This window comes from Aotus nancymaae, unplaced genomic scaffold (genome assembly GCF_030222135.1).
Source record: "Aotus nancymaae isolate 86718 unplaced genomic scaffold, 86718_ANA_hifiasm-v0.15.2.pri h1tg000032l_0, whole genome shotgun sequence".
In the NCBI taxonomy this organism is placed as follows: Eukaryota; Metazoa; Chordata; class Mammalia; order Primates; family Aotidae; genus Aotus; species Aotus nancymaae.
Window position 1 is genome coordinate 25,358,010 of NW_026988445.1, and position 17,409 is coordinate 25,375,418.

Consider the following 17,409-nt stretch of genomic DNA (forward strand, 5'->3'; position numbering starts at 1 on the left):
AGTGGCTGGGATTACAGGCACACACCACCACACCCAGCTAATTTTTTATATTTTTAGCAGAGACAGGGTTTCACTATGTGAGCCAGACTGGTCTCAAACTCCTGACCTTGTGATCTGCCCACCCCAGCCTCCCAAAGTGCTGGATTATAGGTGTGAGCCACTTTGTCCAGCCAATAAAGTCTAACATCTGCTGAGCATTATATGCTAAGCACTTTACATAAATTCTCTTTTAGTTTTTGCTAGTCACTTTATAAGATAGGCATTATTAATCTTATTATTTTATAGATGAGGAAAGAGAGGCACAGAGTTATCACTTGCCAATGTCAGGCAAGTAATAAGGGGCAAAGATTCAGATGTTCTGACTCCAGTGTGCACTCTCTCTCTCTTTCTTTTTTTTTTGAGATGGAATTTCACTCTTGTCACCCAGGCTAGAGTGCAATGGCATGATCTCGATTCACTGCAACCTCTGCCTCCAGGGTTCAAGCAATTCTCCTACCTCAGCCTCCCTCCCAAATAGCTGGGATTACAGGCGCCTGCCACCATACCCGGCCACTTTTTGTATTTTTAATAGAGATGAGATTTTATCACATTGGCCAGGCTAGTCTTGAACTCCTGGTCTCAGGTGATCCACCCACCTTGGCCTGCCAGAGTGTTGGGATTACAGGTGTGTAATCCCACATTGCTTAACCACTACACCACACAGTGTCAGAAAGGTATGTTGTACCAGGAAAAATGCATTGGTAACTAAAAGTCTCAATACTAGTTTATGATTCTGGTGTCAACTAAATCTGTGACCTAATCCTAGCTGAGTCACAACATTTTGGGGTTCCGGCTTTCTCATCTATAAAATCTTTAACTTGTGGATGAAGAGTTCTGGGCATGTCCAGTGTTTAAGATTCATGTCGATGCAAAAGAAAGAGATAGTCCAGAAATGCAATCTAGAGAACTGCTAGAAGTATGAGAGCACCAATCTTCTCTTTGTAAAGTGATATGCCATGATATTTTCATGACTCTGTTAAGACTGATGATGTAATTCTTCCCCTATATAGCTCATGAAAAAAACTAGGGAGTCCTCAGTGGTACTTTGCTTTTCTTAGGAAGTAAGTGTCATGCCAGTTTCTCTTACAGTGTTTTTGGTAAGCCCATTTGTTTCGAAATTGAACTTATAAACACATACTTGTGTTGGCCTTAAGTATGTATGGCTTTAGCATTCATTTTACTTGAATACATAAGCCTTTATGGCTATGTGGATTTTTCAGGAAGATAACAGCAATGAGCCAAATTTCAAGAACTGAAAATCCTAACTCTGACTAATGCATCCTGAAACTCTTGCACCTCAATTTTGGGACGGTCTTTCCAGCAATGCAAATGCAAATGTCTAAGGTTCAAGAGCCATTATCTTGAATAAGAATGTTAGATATGGGCCAATGTAGACCAAGAACAAAATTACATTCACAATTAGCCAACGATAAAACCTTTCCCATTTCACTCAGACCCTGAAATAAAGCAACATATTTGCAAGAAAGATAAAATGCCACCTACCTTGCTTCAAGCTCCCAGAAAGTGGTATCATCAGACAGCCATGGGTTAGAAGGGTCAGGTGGCAAAAGAAACGGGTCGTATTCTAAATACTGTTCCGTGTAACTTAGTAGACTAGGGAGAAAAAGAGACATTTCCACGTTCTTTAGTTTTCTGACTGGGGTTGCAACCAATCCAAGGCAAGGGAAAGAATATAAAAATGTGGGCCCAAGGAATCCTTGCTCACTTATAGAATGAAATCCAATGGCAATCTTCACATTTCAATAACTTGGATGTAACAACTTATTGTGCTTCCTGGCAGACAAATGTGGCTAAGATTCCATCCCTCCCCAGGCCTAAGCCGTAGAAATCAACATCCCTTGGTTAACACGAAGCACTCTGGAAGAGGTCAGTGTGTGAAGGGCACCGCCAACAGTTAGTTCCCATCTTTGGTTATCAGCCCACCCACAGCAGAACAGATTTTAGCCAACTTAGAGAAGGGCTTAAAAGGGAAATGTTGTCAAAAGTATTTACAGGGATTATGCAAAGTGAGAACAACTGATACATTTTTTAAATGTATATACAAATTTTAAAAAGGTTAGAAGGGAAGGAAGTTGGAGAGGTAGGATTTGGCAACGCCCAAAAGTGACCAACATGAATGCCGTTAAGAATAGATTTCAATGAAGAAAAGGGAAGTATCTAAAATTTGAGTTTCATTCATATTTTGAAGCCAGGCAGTAACAGAGTCAATTGTTACTGTTAAAATAAGTTTACAGAGAGGCTCCAAGTTGCCAAAATGTAATGAATAAATGTAAAGTTTCACGTCTTCCAGCAGGAGTGAAAAGGCTAGACTGCAGAATCATCCTCTATATCTGATTCTTGGTTGCACAAGGATTAGATGTCTGGGCATTTAACACAATTATAATCATCCTTTCATTTAAACTACACCAAAAGAGTTCTTCGAAAGTTTTCTATGTGCAGAAGGGAAAACAGAATCACATTTACTTACATGATTCCAATTATTTGTCTCCACTCTTGTCCCAGCAGTCCTCTTTCATTTTTAAACACTTTTAATTGTCAAGTGAAATTTTAAAATTTATATAGACATCTTGAAATACTCACCTGTCAGCGACTTTTGACATTTTTAACCGATGTCTATCTAACTGTATTTGCCAGTATTTTATCTGAAAAGAGGGTTAGAGAAGTAGATACGTAAGTAGTGACATTTTCACAATTTTCCACTCTAAATCATGATAGATTTAGATATTTATTCATGATATTTAGATAGTACTGGCCAATTCTGAACAAGAGTGTATTCTAGGTCAGTACACTTTCAAAGCTGGTTAAAAAAATAAAAGCAGAGGGCTCGTAGAGAGTTAACAAAATGAAATGTCTGAAAGTGAACACAATTGATATCGCTTTAGAACAGCAGTGAGTTTGACCGTTCTGCCTACTTTAACAAAATGTGATTTTATTTTAAAATTGTAGAGATTTTGCTGGGCGCAGTGGCTCACGCCTGTAATCCCAGCACTTTGGGAGGTTGAGGCGGGGAATCGCTTGAGGCCAGGAATTTGAGACCAGCCTGGTCAACACAGTAAGACACCATCTGTAAAAAAATATACAAAAATCAGCCAGGTGTAGTGGTACAGCTACTGTAGTTCCAGCTACTTTGGGGGCCAAGGCAGGAAGATCACTTGGGCCCTTGAAGCAGAGGTTGCGGTGAGCCAAGATCACACCACTGCACTCCAGCCTGGTTGGTAGAGAAAGACTCTGTCTCAAAAAAATAAAAAATAAAATTGTAGAGATTTTAAACAGTCGTTCATGGTGTTTATTTAAACATTCGTTCTGGATTAGTCATTACTAAATCCAGAATCATACTTCCCTCCAAATTTAGAAAATAAATGTATTTGTTACTATAATTTCAAAATAAATCCTATCTCCTAATACCAAGAAAGCATCAATGATATGTTTTGAGAATAATTTTATCAGCAATTCATGACAAATACTCACATGGACTAATCACACACAGAAAACCTTAATAAAAAACTCTCTGAATGACCTTTCCTCCGATTATTATAAATATACTAGAAAAGTATATATTACACTCTTGATAAACCATATTATAAGAAAATATTAGGGGAAAGGAGTCAAAATGAGAATAAAGCCCCACGACTGAACTAATCAAGAGATTTAAACTATTATTTGATTTGAGACACTGGAGTTCGCTTTGAAATATTACTTGGAGCCATCACTATTGATCAAGTGCTTTAAAAAAGTAGTGAATACCATGACTCCATGACTGTACATCAGTGTTGATAAGAAAAAACTTCAAGAGGTAGAGAGAAATCAGCACTGCAGAAAGCAAGAATAAGCTCTCATGTGAAGAAAATGTCCTGTCATTGGATATGGGAAATGTGGCACTCAAATGTGCTCAACCTCTTGTCCTCTTACACTTTAAGAGTTCTGGAGTACAAAATACTGATGATGGGGTCATCTACAAATGAGCATATGTGATTTTTACAGTTGGCTAGAGGAAAAAGGATTTGGGTAAATAGAGAGGGGTTCTGAAAACCATTACCATGTGTTGATACATTTTCAAGTAATTATAATTCTTAAAATTAGAAAATTTTATTATTTTTTAACTGCAAATCTTCCATATGAAACAGTCAATCATACAAATAACCTTAAAAATACCCACTGTTAACATTTACCGTCTGGTCTTCACAGCTGTTACTCTGTAAACCTTTAACGGGTCACCTCATAGGTTGACTCACCTGTTGCTGTAACTCATCTTCTGTTGGAGGTTTAGTTTCTGGTGTGGGTGTGTGGGTAGGACTGTGGCTTCTCATATCATTTTGTAAACCATAGACAGACTATATTAAAATAAAAAAATAAACATTTTAGGACAAAATACCATTTATAGTCACAGACTTTCTAAAAAGTAACTCTGTATCATAAATTCAGCCAGGTCACTCAAAAATTAGTTGATTAAGCTTCTTATCAAAATTCGAAACGCATTGCTATGATAAATATCATATGCATATAAAATACAAGTACAGCTCTGAAAAAATATGTAGTTAGATTATTAACTTTGACAGAATAATTGATTATACGTAGAGAACAGGCGGAGTGTGATAAAATTTGAGAGCAGGCTGGGAATACTAAGTTGGAGAATGTCAACATTAACTAACATTTCATAAGCATTGATTTAAGAAAATATAGAGGTGGATATAAAATAGAATAGAAATGTGATAACCCAAAAGAAGACTGAAAAATAACTTGATTTTTTTTTTTACATAGGAATTAAATGGGGGTCTGAGGAGAAGAAGTCAAGAATTCTATTGCTGATTTGATTTCTGAAGGTGCAGTGGAAGACATCAGGGTATTCCTACTCTCCATATCAACAGTGGTTATTTCCTTCACAATACTGGCCTTGCCATTGGGTGCCTCTGTAAACATCAGTGACCCCAGAGGCTTCAGGCATCTTTGGAATTCCCTTGTACTTTTTTATGAGCTTGTCAAAAGGTCAGACCTACTACTTAGGACGACTCCTTTTTGAGAAAGGCCCATTGCTTAGTAAGTATAAATAAAGATCTGGTGACTAAAGGGATAAAAAACTATTTGTAACTCAGAGTGAGACATCTCACATGTCAACTCAAGGAAGAGGCCAAATTATTTTTTCTTGAATATCAAAGTATTATTCCTTTAAAATAAAGAATTTAATGTGTTTTATTGAGCACTTTTTTTTGGACATAAGCAAGAAGGACGAGGGCATAAGAAAACTGCATGAACTCCACAAAATTAGTTACCAGATGAGGTTTGCAAAGACAGTTTGAAATTAGATGAGGTTAGATCCAGATGCCTAATGATGCCAATTTTCAGTCCGGTCACCAAGCTTGCCAGTATCTCTAAATTCAATGTATTTTTGTTCCTGATCTGTTTTCACTAGGACCTTACGTCCACTTAACAGTGCCTCTCAACCCTGTATCTGCACCTTTTGGAATCGGTCTTGCCCTTGTATCTCACCTGCTCTGTCCTTTTGTTTGTTTGTTTTTTGTTTGGTGTTCTTAACCTTTCTTTAACAGATTTTCACTTGGGTTCAATCATTGGGATCGCCTATTCCCAGACTATCTTGGGTAGGTCTCTTTGATGCCCTTCTCTTGCCCTGGCCCCAGACCCTTGGAGCCCAATTCCCATCACTGAGGACATCCACTTCTTTTTTTATTTATGTATTTATTTATTTTATAATGCAAAACAGGAGGCAGCAAATGGCCATCCATTTCAACACAAGGAGTTGCTCACATGTTTTGAATTTGCTCTGAACAGGACAGAGCTTAATGGCTAAAACCAGCCCTTTTATTTCATTCATTTATTCACTCATTCATTCATTCAACATTTATTGAACACTTACTATATGCTGGTTATAGTACTAAGCATTAGGAAAATAGAAATAAACAAAACAAATGTGCTTCTCTCTCCACTGGAACTCACAACCCAGTGGAAGGGAAAGAAGTCACACAGGCAATCGCACAAATAAACACACGACTAAAAACGTGGTAAGTACTATGAACAGAAAAGAGTAACAAGCACAGGGCCTGGAATATAAAGTGATTTAATTTACACTGAAGGAATGGAAATGGCCCAAACTGATACTAGCCATATCTGAACATGATTAAATAACACAACCTTCTGAATGCTTTGAGTTTGTAAAAATCATGTGCTATATATACGAAATGGAACACTATTCAGCCTTTATAGAACAAGAAATTCTGTCATTTGCAATAACACGGATGAACCTAGAGGACATTATGTTTAGTTAAATAAGCTAGGCAGAGAGGTCTTTATCATAGGATTACACTTATATGTGGAATATAAAAAAGCTGAAGTCATAAGTAGACAACAGAGTGACAGTTACCAGAAGCGGGAGAGGAGAAAGATCTTGGTCAATGGGTACAAAGTTAGACAGAAGGAATAAGCCTTGGTGTTCTATTGGACAGCCAAGCCACTATTGTTAATAATGATGTATTTCATATTTCAAAGTAGCTCAAAGAGAGGATTTTAAATGTTCTTGCTACAAAAAGGATAAATATTTGAGGTGATGAATATGTTGATTACTCTGATTGGTTCATTCCATGGTATATACGTTTATTCAATATTACCCATAAATATGTGCAATTATTATTTGTCAATTAAAATTAGGCCACAGAAAGATCACCAATTATATGATGGTTCTACGTTTCAGTGTCTGCTAGTTTTTCTTTTTTCTTTTTTTTTTTTTTTTGAGACGGAGTTTCGCTCATTACCCAGGCTGGAGTGCAATGGCGTGATCTCGGCTCACCGCAACCTCCACCTCCTGGGTTCAAGCAATTCTCCTGCCTCAGCCTCCTGAGTAGCTGGGATTACAGGCACGCGCCACCATGCCCAGCTAATTTTTTGTATTTTTAGTAGAGACGGAGTTTCACCATGTTGACCAGGATGGTCTCGATCTCTTGACCTCGTGATACACCCGCCTCAGCCTCCCAAAGTGCTGGGATTACAGGCGTGAGCCACCGCGCCCGGCCTAGTTTCTCAATTGTATCACCCTAATTTTTGAAAAGAAAAATAAAAAGACCTGAGACTTGAAGTTTCCATTCTGTTTTCAACTTGGTTTAATTATTTAAAGTTTTTAAATCATAATCTATAGGTCCTGTAAACAGTGCTTATGAAAAATAGCTAATGGTTTTAACACTAAGTTTTTGGGCTAAGATAAAAAAATAATTTAAAAGACTGCTAGAAAAACACAGCAATTTGTGATATCATGAAAGTGAAATGATCCATAAGTTATCTTTTATTTCTACATTTCTATAATGATTTCAACATTTATGCATTTCCTGTAAACTTCATAAAGGTCCCAGAAGAGACCGTAACCCAAACCATTGGGAGGTGTTGCTTAAAACAGTCTTCCAGGCGCCTGGCTACTGGCTCTGAAGTTATTGCAGTTCTTACATAAAAGTCAGGCTGGGTGCCGTGGCTCACGCCTATAAGCCCAGCACTTTGGCAGGCCAAGGCAGGCAGATCACCTGAGGTCGGGAGTTTGAGACCAGCCTGACCAACATGGTGAAACCCCATCTCTACTAAAAATACAAAATTATCTGGGCATGCTGGCACACGCCTGTAATCCCGGCTACTCAGGAGGCTGAGGCAGGAGAATCGCTTGAACCCGGGAGGCAGAGGTTGCGGTAAGCCAAGATCGCGGCATTGCACTCCAGCCAGGACAACAAGAGTGAAACTCCATCTCAAAAAAAAAAAAAAAAAAGTCAACATCAGGAGCTCTCGCTTTCACCCATCTCAGCACTGTTCATTTCCGGGGGACAGTGATAGCTTCTAACTTTAATCCTTGGCTACAATGAAAACAGCTGAGAATATAATTTTATATATAGGGCTTATTTTGTGGACAGAGGAGGCCAAGAGATTAATCCTATTTTGGCAGGCAAGTTGTGAAAATTATTTGCAATGTAAAAGGCTTTGCATGTTTTAGAAAATAAAATGTATTCAAATAGTGGTCCAGGGTGGGGTGGCATAGAGCTAGAAGCAGGCAGGGTTAGAGAGGAAGATAAATAAAATCTCTTTAATGTCTTAATATTTGCAGTTGGAGGAAAATCAAATTAATTGATATCCATTTTTAGTTTTAATAGCAAAATCATTTATTTGCAATGCTTTGGCTTGAATAACACATTCTTTTACTCCCTGCGGTATTAAGACAAGCACTTTTTCATATACAGTGCCATCTATTTATTCATTAAATAAAATCAATTTGGCTTGCTATGTAAATCCAGTCACATGTGAGTTCCCTTGACATTTTAGAAGAGAGCTGATCGCCTCTGCTTTTTTTTTTTTTTCTTTTAGGTTGGGGGCGGTGGGTTTTGCTATGGTCTGAATGTTTGTGTCTCTCCAAAATTCATATGTTGAAATCCTAAACCCCTAATGTGATGGCATTAAAAGGTGGGGACTTTGGGAGGTGACTAGGTATGAGGGTGAAGCCCTTGTGAATGGGATTAGTGCCCTTATAAAGAGGCCTGAGGGAGCTCATTTGCTCTTTCCACCATGTGAGGACACCGTGAGAAGGCACCATCTTTGAAGCACTGAGTGAGCTCACAACAGATGTGAAATCTACTGGTGCCTTGTTCTTGGACTTTTCAGACTCCAGAACTGTGAGCAATACATTTCTGTTGTTTATAATTACCCAGCCTAAGATATTTTGTCACAGCAACTCAAACAGACCAAGAACCAAGACAGGGATTGTAAAATAGAAACCACATCCCAGCACTTTGGGAGGCCGAGGTGGGTGGATCACGAGGTCAAGAGATCGAGAGATCAAGGTCAAGAGATTGAGACCAGGTCAACATGGTGAAACCCCGTCTCTACTAAAAAATACAAAAAGTTAGCTGGGCATGGTGGCACATGCCTGTAATCCCAGCTACTCGGGAGGCTGAGGCAGGAGAATTGCCTGAACCCAGGAGGCAGAGGTTGTGGTGAGCCGAGATCGTGCCATTGCACTCCAGCCTGGGTAACAAGAGCGAAACTCCGTCTCAAAAAAAAAAAAAAAAGAAGTCACAAAGTATAAAAAGCCTTTCTGTCTTTCTATGTGAAGTGTAATCTCAGGGACTTTTCTAACTGGCTGGCATGCTAATATTTCTCTTTCTTTTAAGGTTGCTCAGCTGAGCTAGAGAACAGATTGTTACCATATCTGACACAATACGGACGAAACCAATAGAGAGAAAGAAGCAGAGAGAAAGCGAACAGAAAGACAGCATGAGAGAGCTGGCTTCAGTCACACTCCTGGGCCAGCTTGACCCCTGCCTGCCACAAGGTTTCAGACCATGAATCAGAAAAATCCCTTCTTGGCTGGGTGTGGTGACTTGCGCCTGTAATCCCAGCACTTGGAGAGGCCGAGGCGGGTGGATCACCTTAGGTCAGAAGTTCGAGACGAGTCTGCCCAACACAGTGAAACCCCGTCTCTACTAAAAATACAAAATTAGCTGGGTTTGGTGGCACACGCCTGTAATCCTAGCTACTCAGGAGGCTAAGGCAGGAGAATCACTTGAACCCGGGAGGTGGAGGCTGCAGTGAGCTGAGATCCTGCCACTGCACTCCAGCCTGGGCAAGACAGAATGAGACTCCATCTAAAAAAAAAAAAGAAAAGTTATCTCTTTATTCATTATCATTTGAGGAGTTTCTATTGCCTGCACCTTTACTGTACCCCTAACTTGACACACTTTTTCATTGCTCTAAGACATGAGTAGTTTATTCTGTTCAGTAACACATTAAAATCTAAATGTACGTATGCGGTATATGGAGGTGAGGACATGTCCATATTTTATGCAGAAACAGCTGTAACCACTGGATTATTAATAACAGGAAAACAGCTAGTGATACATTTGCTCTTATTCTTCTAGGATATGCACATTGGTTTTCCACTAATGTTGTTAAGTATAATATTTAGTGCCATGATGTCCACACGAAGGTGACAGAGGAAAAAGAAAACAGGATTAGGAATAGCTTTCTGTTATTTTGAAATACGGGTGCCAACATTACCAGAAGGAGCCCAAAGTGTGGGTTCAGTCACACACATGCAGGTGCTTTTATAATTTCCCTCAGGTTTGGTGACCTAGGACCCCTCTAGCTATTATCTTGTAGAAGGATACAGCCTGTGATGCTGAATTTTCTGTCAACTTGGCTGGCTCACAGTACTCAGATATGTGGACAAACATTACTCTGGATGTTTCTGTGAGGGTGTTTATTGGATAGGATTAGCATTTAAATCAATGGACTTTGAGTAAAGCAGACTGCCCTCCATAAGGTGGGTGGGCCTCACCCAATCAGGTGAAGGCCTCAATAGAACAAAGGTTATTAAGAGCAAAAAGGGATAGTGCCTCCAGACTGCCTTTTTTTTGCTGTATTATTATAATTATTATTATTATTTTGAGAACAAGGATATTTACTCTTAAAAACAAACCTTATTCAACAAAAGGGAGATAGACAGATTTGAAAAACACTTACTTTACTGTATTACACAAACAAACAAAATAAACAGGCAGGGAAGTGTAGATGACTTAGAATTGAAGCAGCGCCACACAAAAATGAAAACGGTATAATGATGTGACTTCAAAGAAAATGACTAAAACAAAGTTTCATAAACATCTTCACATTTCTAATAATATATTAAAGCACAAAGTATCAAAAATACAAAGTCTAGGTTTCTCCCCTGAGGTTTATGATAAGCTATTAAACTTCTATTGAATGCATTTACTTTTATAAGCCTTCTCTGTTTAGAAGGCCAAACTATACAAGTACATACATGCTCGTATTTTACCACGAAAATTTTAGTTTTCATCTCAAACTAGTGATTTTTCTTTTTACCCATACTTATATACATTTCACTTCCATGATAAGACATGTAATACCTTTCCAGTGGTACATTTTAATCAATATATATTTTTAAAATACTGATTTTTAAATGAATCTTTTTAGAGGTATGATACAATGGCCTTAATTTACCAGTTGAAGCATGATATGTACTTTTTTTGAGACGGAGATTCACTCTTTTTGCCCAGGCTGGAGTGCAATGGCACAATCTCCATTCACCGCAACCCCTGCCTTCCGGGTTCAAGCAATTCTCCTGCCTCAGCTTCCCAAGTAGCTGGGATTACAGGCATGAACCACCACACTCAGATATTTTTATATTTTTAGTAGAGATGGGGTTTCTCCATGTTGGTCAGGCTGGTCTTGAACTCCCAACCTCAGGTGATCTGCCCGCCCCAGCCTCCCAAAGTGCTGGGATTACAGATATGAGCCACCGCGCCTGGCTGAAGCATGATATGTGAACTACATTGTACTATTTAATTCACAGCTGTAGGAAAACGTTTGCGTTTTAAAATATAACCAGGATGAGGCTGGACAGTAATAAATATTGAAATAGTAGAAAACAGTGAATAAATAAATGATATGATTTTTCATCAAGGGCTATTCATTATTTTGCCTTTAGAAACCTGGAAGAAATTGTCTTGAGTTTCAAATGTTCTGGTAAATCTAGTAGTTTCTTAGCTTCCTCAATGTCGCCTTGAATTGCTGAAATAAGCGACTCTAAAGAATCTAAGTTCTTTTCTGGTCTGAGGTAGCCAACAAGGGCCATGTTGAGATTTCCCCTCAGAAGTCTTCTTGAAGGTATGCAGGACAAGCGATTCCATGGACTTCCTATTCTTGTGGCATGGGTTCCATCCGATGCTCACCACCATCTAATGGACGTCACTTCCAGTACTGGCCCAACCATAACAAATGCCAGTGGATACATCAACTGGAAGATTACCTACTACTCATTCAGGAAAATTAGCTGCGGGGATGCCCAGCTGCCCGGAGCCACGGCCGAAGCCTAGCACCACTTGGGCCTGGCAGAAGCAGGGAGATGCCTCCTAAGTCCAGTCCGCTGGGGGCATGGGCTGTGGCCAGGTCCGCGCGTTCTGCGGAGACGCCATCCACGCGGTGCCAGGACCAGCGAGGGGGTGCAGGGGCACGGCAGTGAGAGGGGGTGCACTAGGGGCCGGGCAACGAGACGACAATGCCGCGGTGGGTCCCTGAGGCCACCAACCCAACAAAAGCTTCCAGCGACTCAAGAGCTGTGTCTCCCCAGACTGCCTTTGGATTTGAACTGCGACTCTTCCTTAGGTCTCCAGCCTGTTGGCCTCCCTCATCAGACTTTGAACTCACCAAGCCCCAATAATCCTGTGAGCCAATGACTTACTACAAGTCTCTGTCTCTGTCTCTCTCTCTCACCCGCCCCCCACGCTCTGTCTGTGGTTTGGTTTCTCTGGAGAACTCTGGCTAATACAGAGTCTGTTCCAGTAAAAATTTTAGTATCAGACTTAATAACATCAGGCAAACTTACCTAGATGAGGCTGATTTCTTTCTGGCTATGTTACACTATCATTCTTTTGTAGATCCTGGAGGTATTTACGTATTTCCTTGTATTGTGGTAAGTATATTCAAGTTAAAAATAAAGACTTGAAGATTGACTAATTTTAGATTCTTAAAATATCTCACATCATCCATACAGCCAAGCCTCACTTCCTATGTTTGATAAACATGTCTAAAATTCAACAATTAAATAAAACATGCCCAAATGAAATGTGAAATGACTCTTACAGTCTTTAGGCACCTATGCTAGATTATTACTTTAGGGATTTACTGGGTCCTTTACTCTTGTTATGACATGTAATCACAGGAATTATTATAGCTCACTCCCAAAGAAATGAACAGCAGCTCTCCTGGCTAAGAGTGGTATCTATTTTCAAAGATTAAGCATGGTCCTTGGGTTCCACTTCCTGAATAGCCACAGTATAAAGACTGAGGCCGACCACACAGCTGCAAAGAGGCGCTACGGAGACAGCCCAATCATGGCGGAAGGGAAGGGCGGCTTCCGGAGGCCACTGGCTGGCCTCTGCCATTTCTGTCTATGGTTGGTCATCCCACAGTGCGGCCCGCTCTGCAGACACAGAGCTGTGGACCCCTCGGAGGGGGGTGAAACAGCTTGCTGATTGTTGTCAAGTTATTCGCTTGGCAATTACAAGCACAAATCACTTAAATTCTCTTTGTAATATGTCATGGGCTGAGTTGTGTCTCCTCCTGCAAATTCTTAGGTTGCAGCCCTATTCCCCAGTGTAGCTATAATTGCAGATGGGGCCTGTAAAGAGGAAGGGAAGTTTAAGTGGGTTTATAGGGTGGGACCTAATACAATGGAACTGGTGTCCTTTTAAGAAAAGGAGGAGACACCAGAGTGGAAGTTCTGTTTGTTTTTCTGTCTGTCTCTATGCACACGCAGGAATAGCCATTGAGGATGCAGGAAGAAGGCGGCCATCCCAAGCCAGGAAGAGACACTCCGCAGGAGCTGAATTTGCCACCACCCTGACATTGGACTTGCAGTTTCCATTACTATGAGATGATAGATTCCTACTGCTTAAGCCAGATGGCTTAAGTTTGTGATATTTTGTTAAGGCGGCCTCAGCAGACTACACAAAGCTTAACAAAATTCTCTACCTATGTACATGTACAGACATTTATCTCCTTGCTCCGTATCGGCACCCTCATGAGACCATGGATTGGGGAGCAGGGCCCCGACTGTCCCATTTACTGTGGAGCGCCCAAAGCCCAGGACATGTCTGGCATAGGGTAGCAACATTAATTTTGCTGATTGAATGGATCATTACAGTTCCTAAACAACTATGAGCTAAAGCATCAGTGGTGCTAATTCGAAGAAAACACATCAGTATGTGGCTTGAGTCTTATAACATTCCATGTAAAATAACATTATCATCTGCGAAGATTCTAGCGAATTGAACACTTCTGACTGTGAGAAGTTTTATTTATCAAAAGGTGAGAACACAGCGTGCTTCATCTGTGGAAAGGAAGGGTATACCTGCCACTTGCTGTCGGATTTTTCAAGGCTTTTGTTTTCTTCTGGCAAATGTTAGTGCTAGACTCTGTGGTGAGGCCCTGCCGTTCTGTCGTTATTGATTCACAAGAAATGAGATGTTATCGAGCCGAAGAGAGCTAGATCTCAACGATCCTGTTTCTTTACAATATTTCACCTTGCAGTGGCTCGTGAGCTTTTCATCATTAAGTGAGGGGTGATGGGATGTGAAGAACAGCACTGTAAACTAATCATTCTCAAATGTTCAAAAGAAGGGTGCCAGGTGAAACATGAGAAAGATGATCAATGCTGACTATGGTGCTGAAAAGAGAGTATAAATGATGCCCTTGTTGTGTCTAAGTGCTATCTTGTTAATCCATATGCTTTCCCTTCTGAATCACAGCATGTCTGAGTTAGTGTCTGTCGGGGGAAATAGGACACCCAATTCAGTATTTTGAAGAGTAACGTCACTATTCAGAAAGCGGAGAGAGGTGGCTTAATGCACTTTTTAGAGAGCTGATAGTATTTTTGAATCTTGTTCTGCAAAAATAGTTCTTGGTGCCCTCAGGATGTGCTGTTAGCAAGGATGAAAGCACTCGAGTAAGGCCAGCCGCAAGAGAGACAGACCAGGCAGGCTTGCTTCGGTCCGGCTCTGCCTCTCTCAGAGAGTTCCGAGGGTCAGAAGCATTTGCGTACCGCATCTGAATTGGTTTTGTGGTGCTTTGCTGCGGCTTCCTTATCCTAACATCAAGGTAAACTGCCTTAAAAGAAAGAAAAGGTACTTGGACCATTTTGGGGCCTTTGAACATGATGCTGGGTTTCTAGGGATGGAAGAAAAAGGCCATACAAAATAAGACTAGAAAAAAAAAGTTGGGTGCTTACCGCAGGGACACAGACTCTGGAAAACACTATGGTAAGGAAATACTAAGGAAACAGCCACAGAAAAGAAGACCTTTTTGTGGAATGCATTAATCCAGCAGCACCAATCTAGGAGCTGTGTCCTCAAACAGACCGCTACAGGCCAGAAATTCTTGTGTACATCAAGCGTGTTTTATGGAATGAATAACAATGCCTTCTAGTTGTCTGCGTTACTTTAAAAAATATGTAGAAACTACTGCCATGCATTTTTAAAGGGTCATGTAAAATGTCACTGAATTCGGGTAGCTTCCCCCACACGCCCCACAGATATTCTCTCAGATAACGAACATCGAAGTACAAAACGGTTGTGTCGCAAAATCCCCGTGTTAAGAGGGGGCCCCGCACTCTTTCTGTAATTAAGCATCTTTTCGACGTCCCCGCTTTCCTCGGGTTTTCAAGTGCCCTTCTCTCATCAGTGTCAGAGTTTCTAAGGAAATCTCCATTTTCTTCTCCTCCTCTCCTGGGCTCCAGAGGACACACCCTTCCCTGGGAGAGGAGAGGGCTCGTCACGTCCTGTGCTCAGTCAGCACCACCGCTCTGTCTTCAGACCCTGGTGTGCCTGAGAATCGGGATGGGGCTATTCCTGAGGAGGGGAGGACTGTGGAAGGCCGGGAAGAGTGGGGAAGATACTCCATAACATGGGAACAAAGTGTTTTTATGGCTGACGTCCTGTAAACAAGGCAATTCATCACCAAGATCGGCACAACAAATGTCAGTTTTACCTTCCGTGTTTTGTGGGGGTTTCTCATTCTGGATGACTTCTTAATGTCCACTTCAGTAGTATTTACACATCCAGGCTGGAAATGAAAAAAATAGAGAGACAAATGAATCTTTGGGTGTGAAATTTCTGACCAGGACAATCATTAATGACTCACTCTCCAGAGCCCAAGCAAATATGATACGAATCAAAGGCAGTGTTTTCTAGATGGCCACAGCCAGTCCCCACACTTAAAAGCCTTCAGACACCATCCTCAAATAACTTCCAGAGAAATAAGAAAAAGAAATACTTGTGCTGCATATGTGAAAGTGGTGTCAATATTTATAGCAACAAACCCGACAGACAGAGTGAGGGTGTCCCCAGAAAAACGGGCCAATACCCCCTGCTGGTATCTGCAGACAGCCTCTTAGAGTGCTCTCTTTATAAAAAGTGAAGTTGGGCCAGGCGCAGTGGCTCACGCCTGTAATCCCAGCACTTTGGGAGGCTGAGGCGGGCGGATCACCTGAGGTCACGAGTTCGAGACCAGCCTGGCCAACATGGTGAAACCCCGTCTCTACTAAAAACACAAAAAATTAGCCAGGTGTGGTGGTGGGCACCTGCAATCCCAGTTACTTGAGAGACTGAGGCAGGAGAATCACTTAAACCCGGGAGGTGGAGGTTGCAGTGACCTGAGATTGTACCGTTGCATTCCAGCCTCGGCAACAAGAGTGAAATTCCATCTCAAAAGAAACAAAAAAGTGAGGCTGGTTTTAGATGACTGGCTTGCTTTTCTCCAGTTGGAAAACTAAAATGGCATTTAGTTGAGCCAGCTCAACTTCCAGAATGAACTGTCTTACAGGGATTATGAAACCCAGTGACTAGGAATCTTTGTTTTCCATAGACAGTATATGCAATGGAGTTCATGGTCAAAGTGTTGGGATTACAGTGGAAGATGGAGAAAGAAAAATAACATGGAGAAAGGTAAATCAGATGCCATGCTGCTTCTGATAAATTCCCGACCTTCCTTTTCCTTCAGGGCAGGTGAACCCCTTTAGAATAGGAGAGCTGAAGAAGTACAGGCAGCCTGCTGTTAGCTTCCTGACCACCCTAGGAGTCTCATCTTGTCAGATTTATTGTTCTGTTGTACAGAAACAAACAGCTGCCACCTTCTTGTATATATAGACGAGAAGAGGGAAGAAGGGGGAAGAAGAGAAGAAGGGAGGGAATATGAATCAAGAAACAGAGAAGACAGGAGATTAAAAAATAGCAGCTTAAATCTAGGAAGGGCTTAGACATCACACATCCTTTAGAAGTGATTAGAAGTTAAAGGCCACATGAACTGTGTTTCCTTTACTTTTGGTGCAGGATTTAAGGATTTTTGGTATTAGTAAAAAACATCAAGTTACATGTCTCTGTTCAATTTCTCTGTTTCTTCCCACAGATTGCAAGAACATTAAAGTATTAGATGTTTTCAGAAGTGACTCCAGAGAAAATGTGAATGTGGAAAAGTCTTCTGTGGAGTTGGGATGGGGTTGGGAAGGAAAGGCAAGAAGGCAGAGCTGATGTGATTGGCAGACTCAGCTGTTCACGACAGTAACAGGAATCAGCTCATTGTGTAATGAGGACACAGGACACTTTCCTTAAAGAACTGTCTCCTCTAGCATAGCCATTGGGACAAAACTCCACCAGAATATTGTAACGGATAAGGAAGTAAATGAGGAAAACATTTTTTCCTTTTCTTTTGTAGAATATGTATATACTACACATACATACACACACACTGTCCTACAAATATTAAATAAATTACGAGTTTGGTTTGCATATCTATTCAGGA

The 17,409-nt window shown here is 40.8% G+C and overlaps 1 protein-coding gene and 1 pseudogene across 8 annotated transcripts in view; both read right to left on the reverse strand.

Annotated features, from left to right (window-relative positions):
• RGS7 (regulator of G protein signaling 7) overlaps nt 1-17,409 on the reverse strand; it is a 556,614-nt gene that overhangs the window by 37,811 nt on the left and 501,394 nt on the right. For all 8 annotated transcript variants that reach the window (XM_064383646.1, XM_021666925.2, XM_021666924.2 and 5 more), the window contains 4 exons: nt 15,601-15,675; nt 4,293-4,391; nt 2,641-2,702; nt 1,543-1,653 (listed from right to left, as the gene is read on the reverse strand). In XM_064383646.1, coding sequence (XP_064239716.1) covers nt 1,543-1,653; nt 2,641-2,702; nt 4,293-4,391; nt 15,601-15,675 — 347 coding nt within the window. The remainder of the gene's footprint in view (nt 1-1,542; nt 1,654-2,640; nt 2,703-4,292; nt 4,392-15,600; nt 15,676-17,409) is intronic.
• LOC110567446 (riboflavin kinase-like) lies at nt 11,467-12,603 on the reverse strand (annotated as a pseudogene).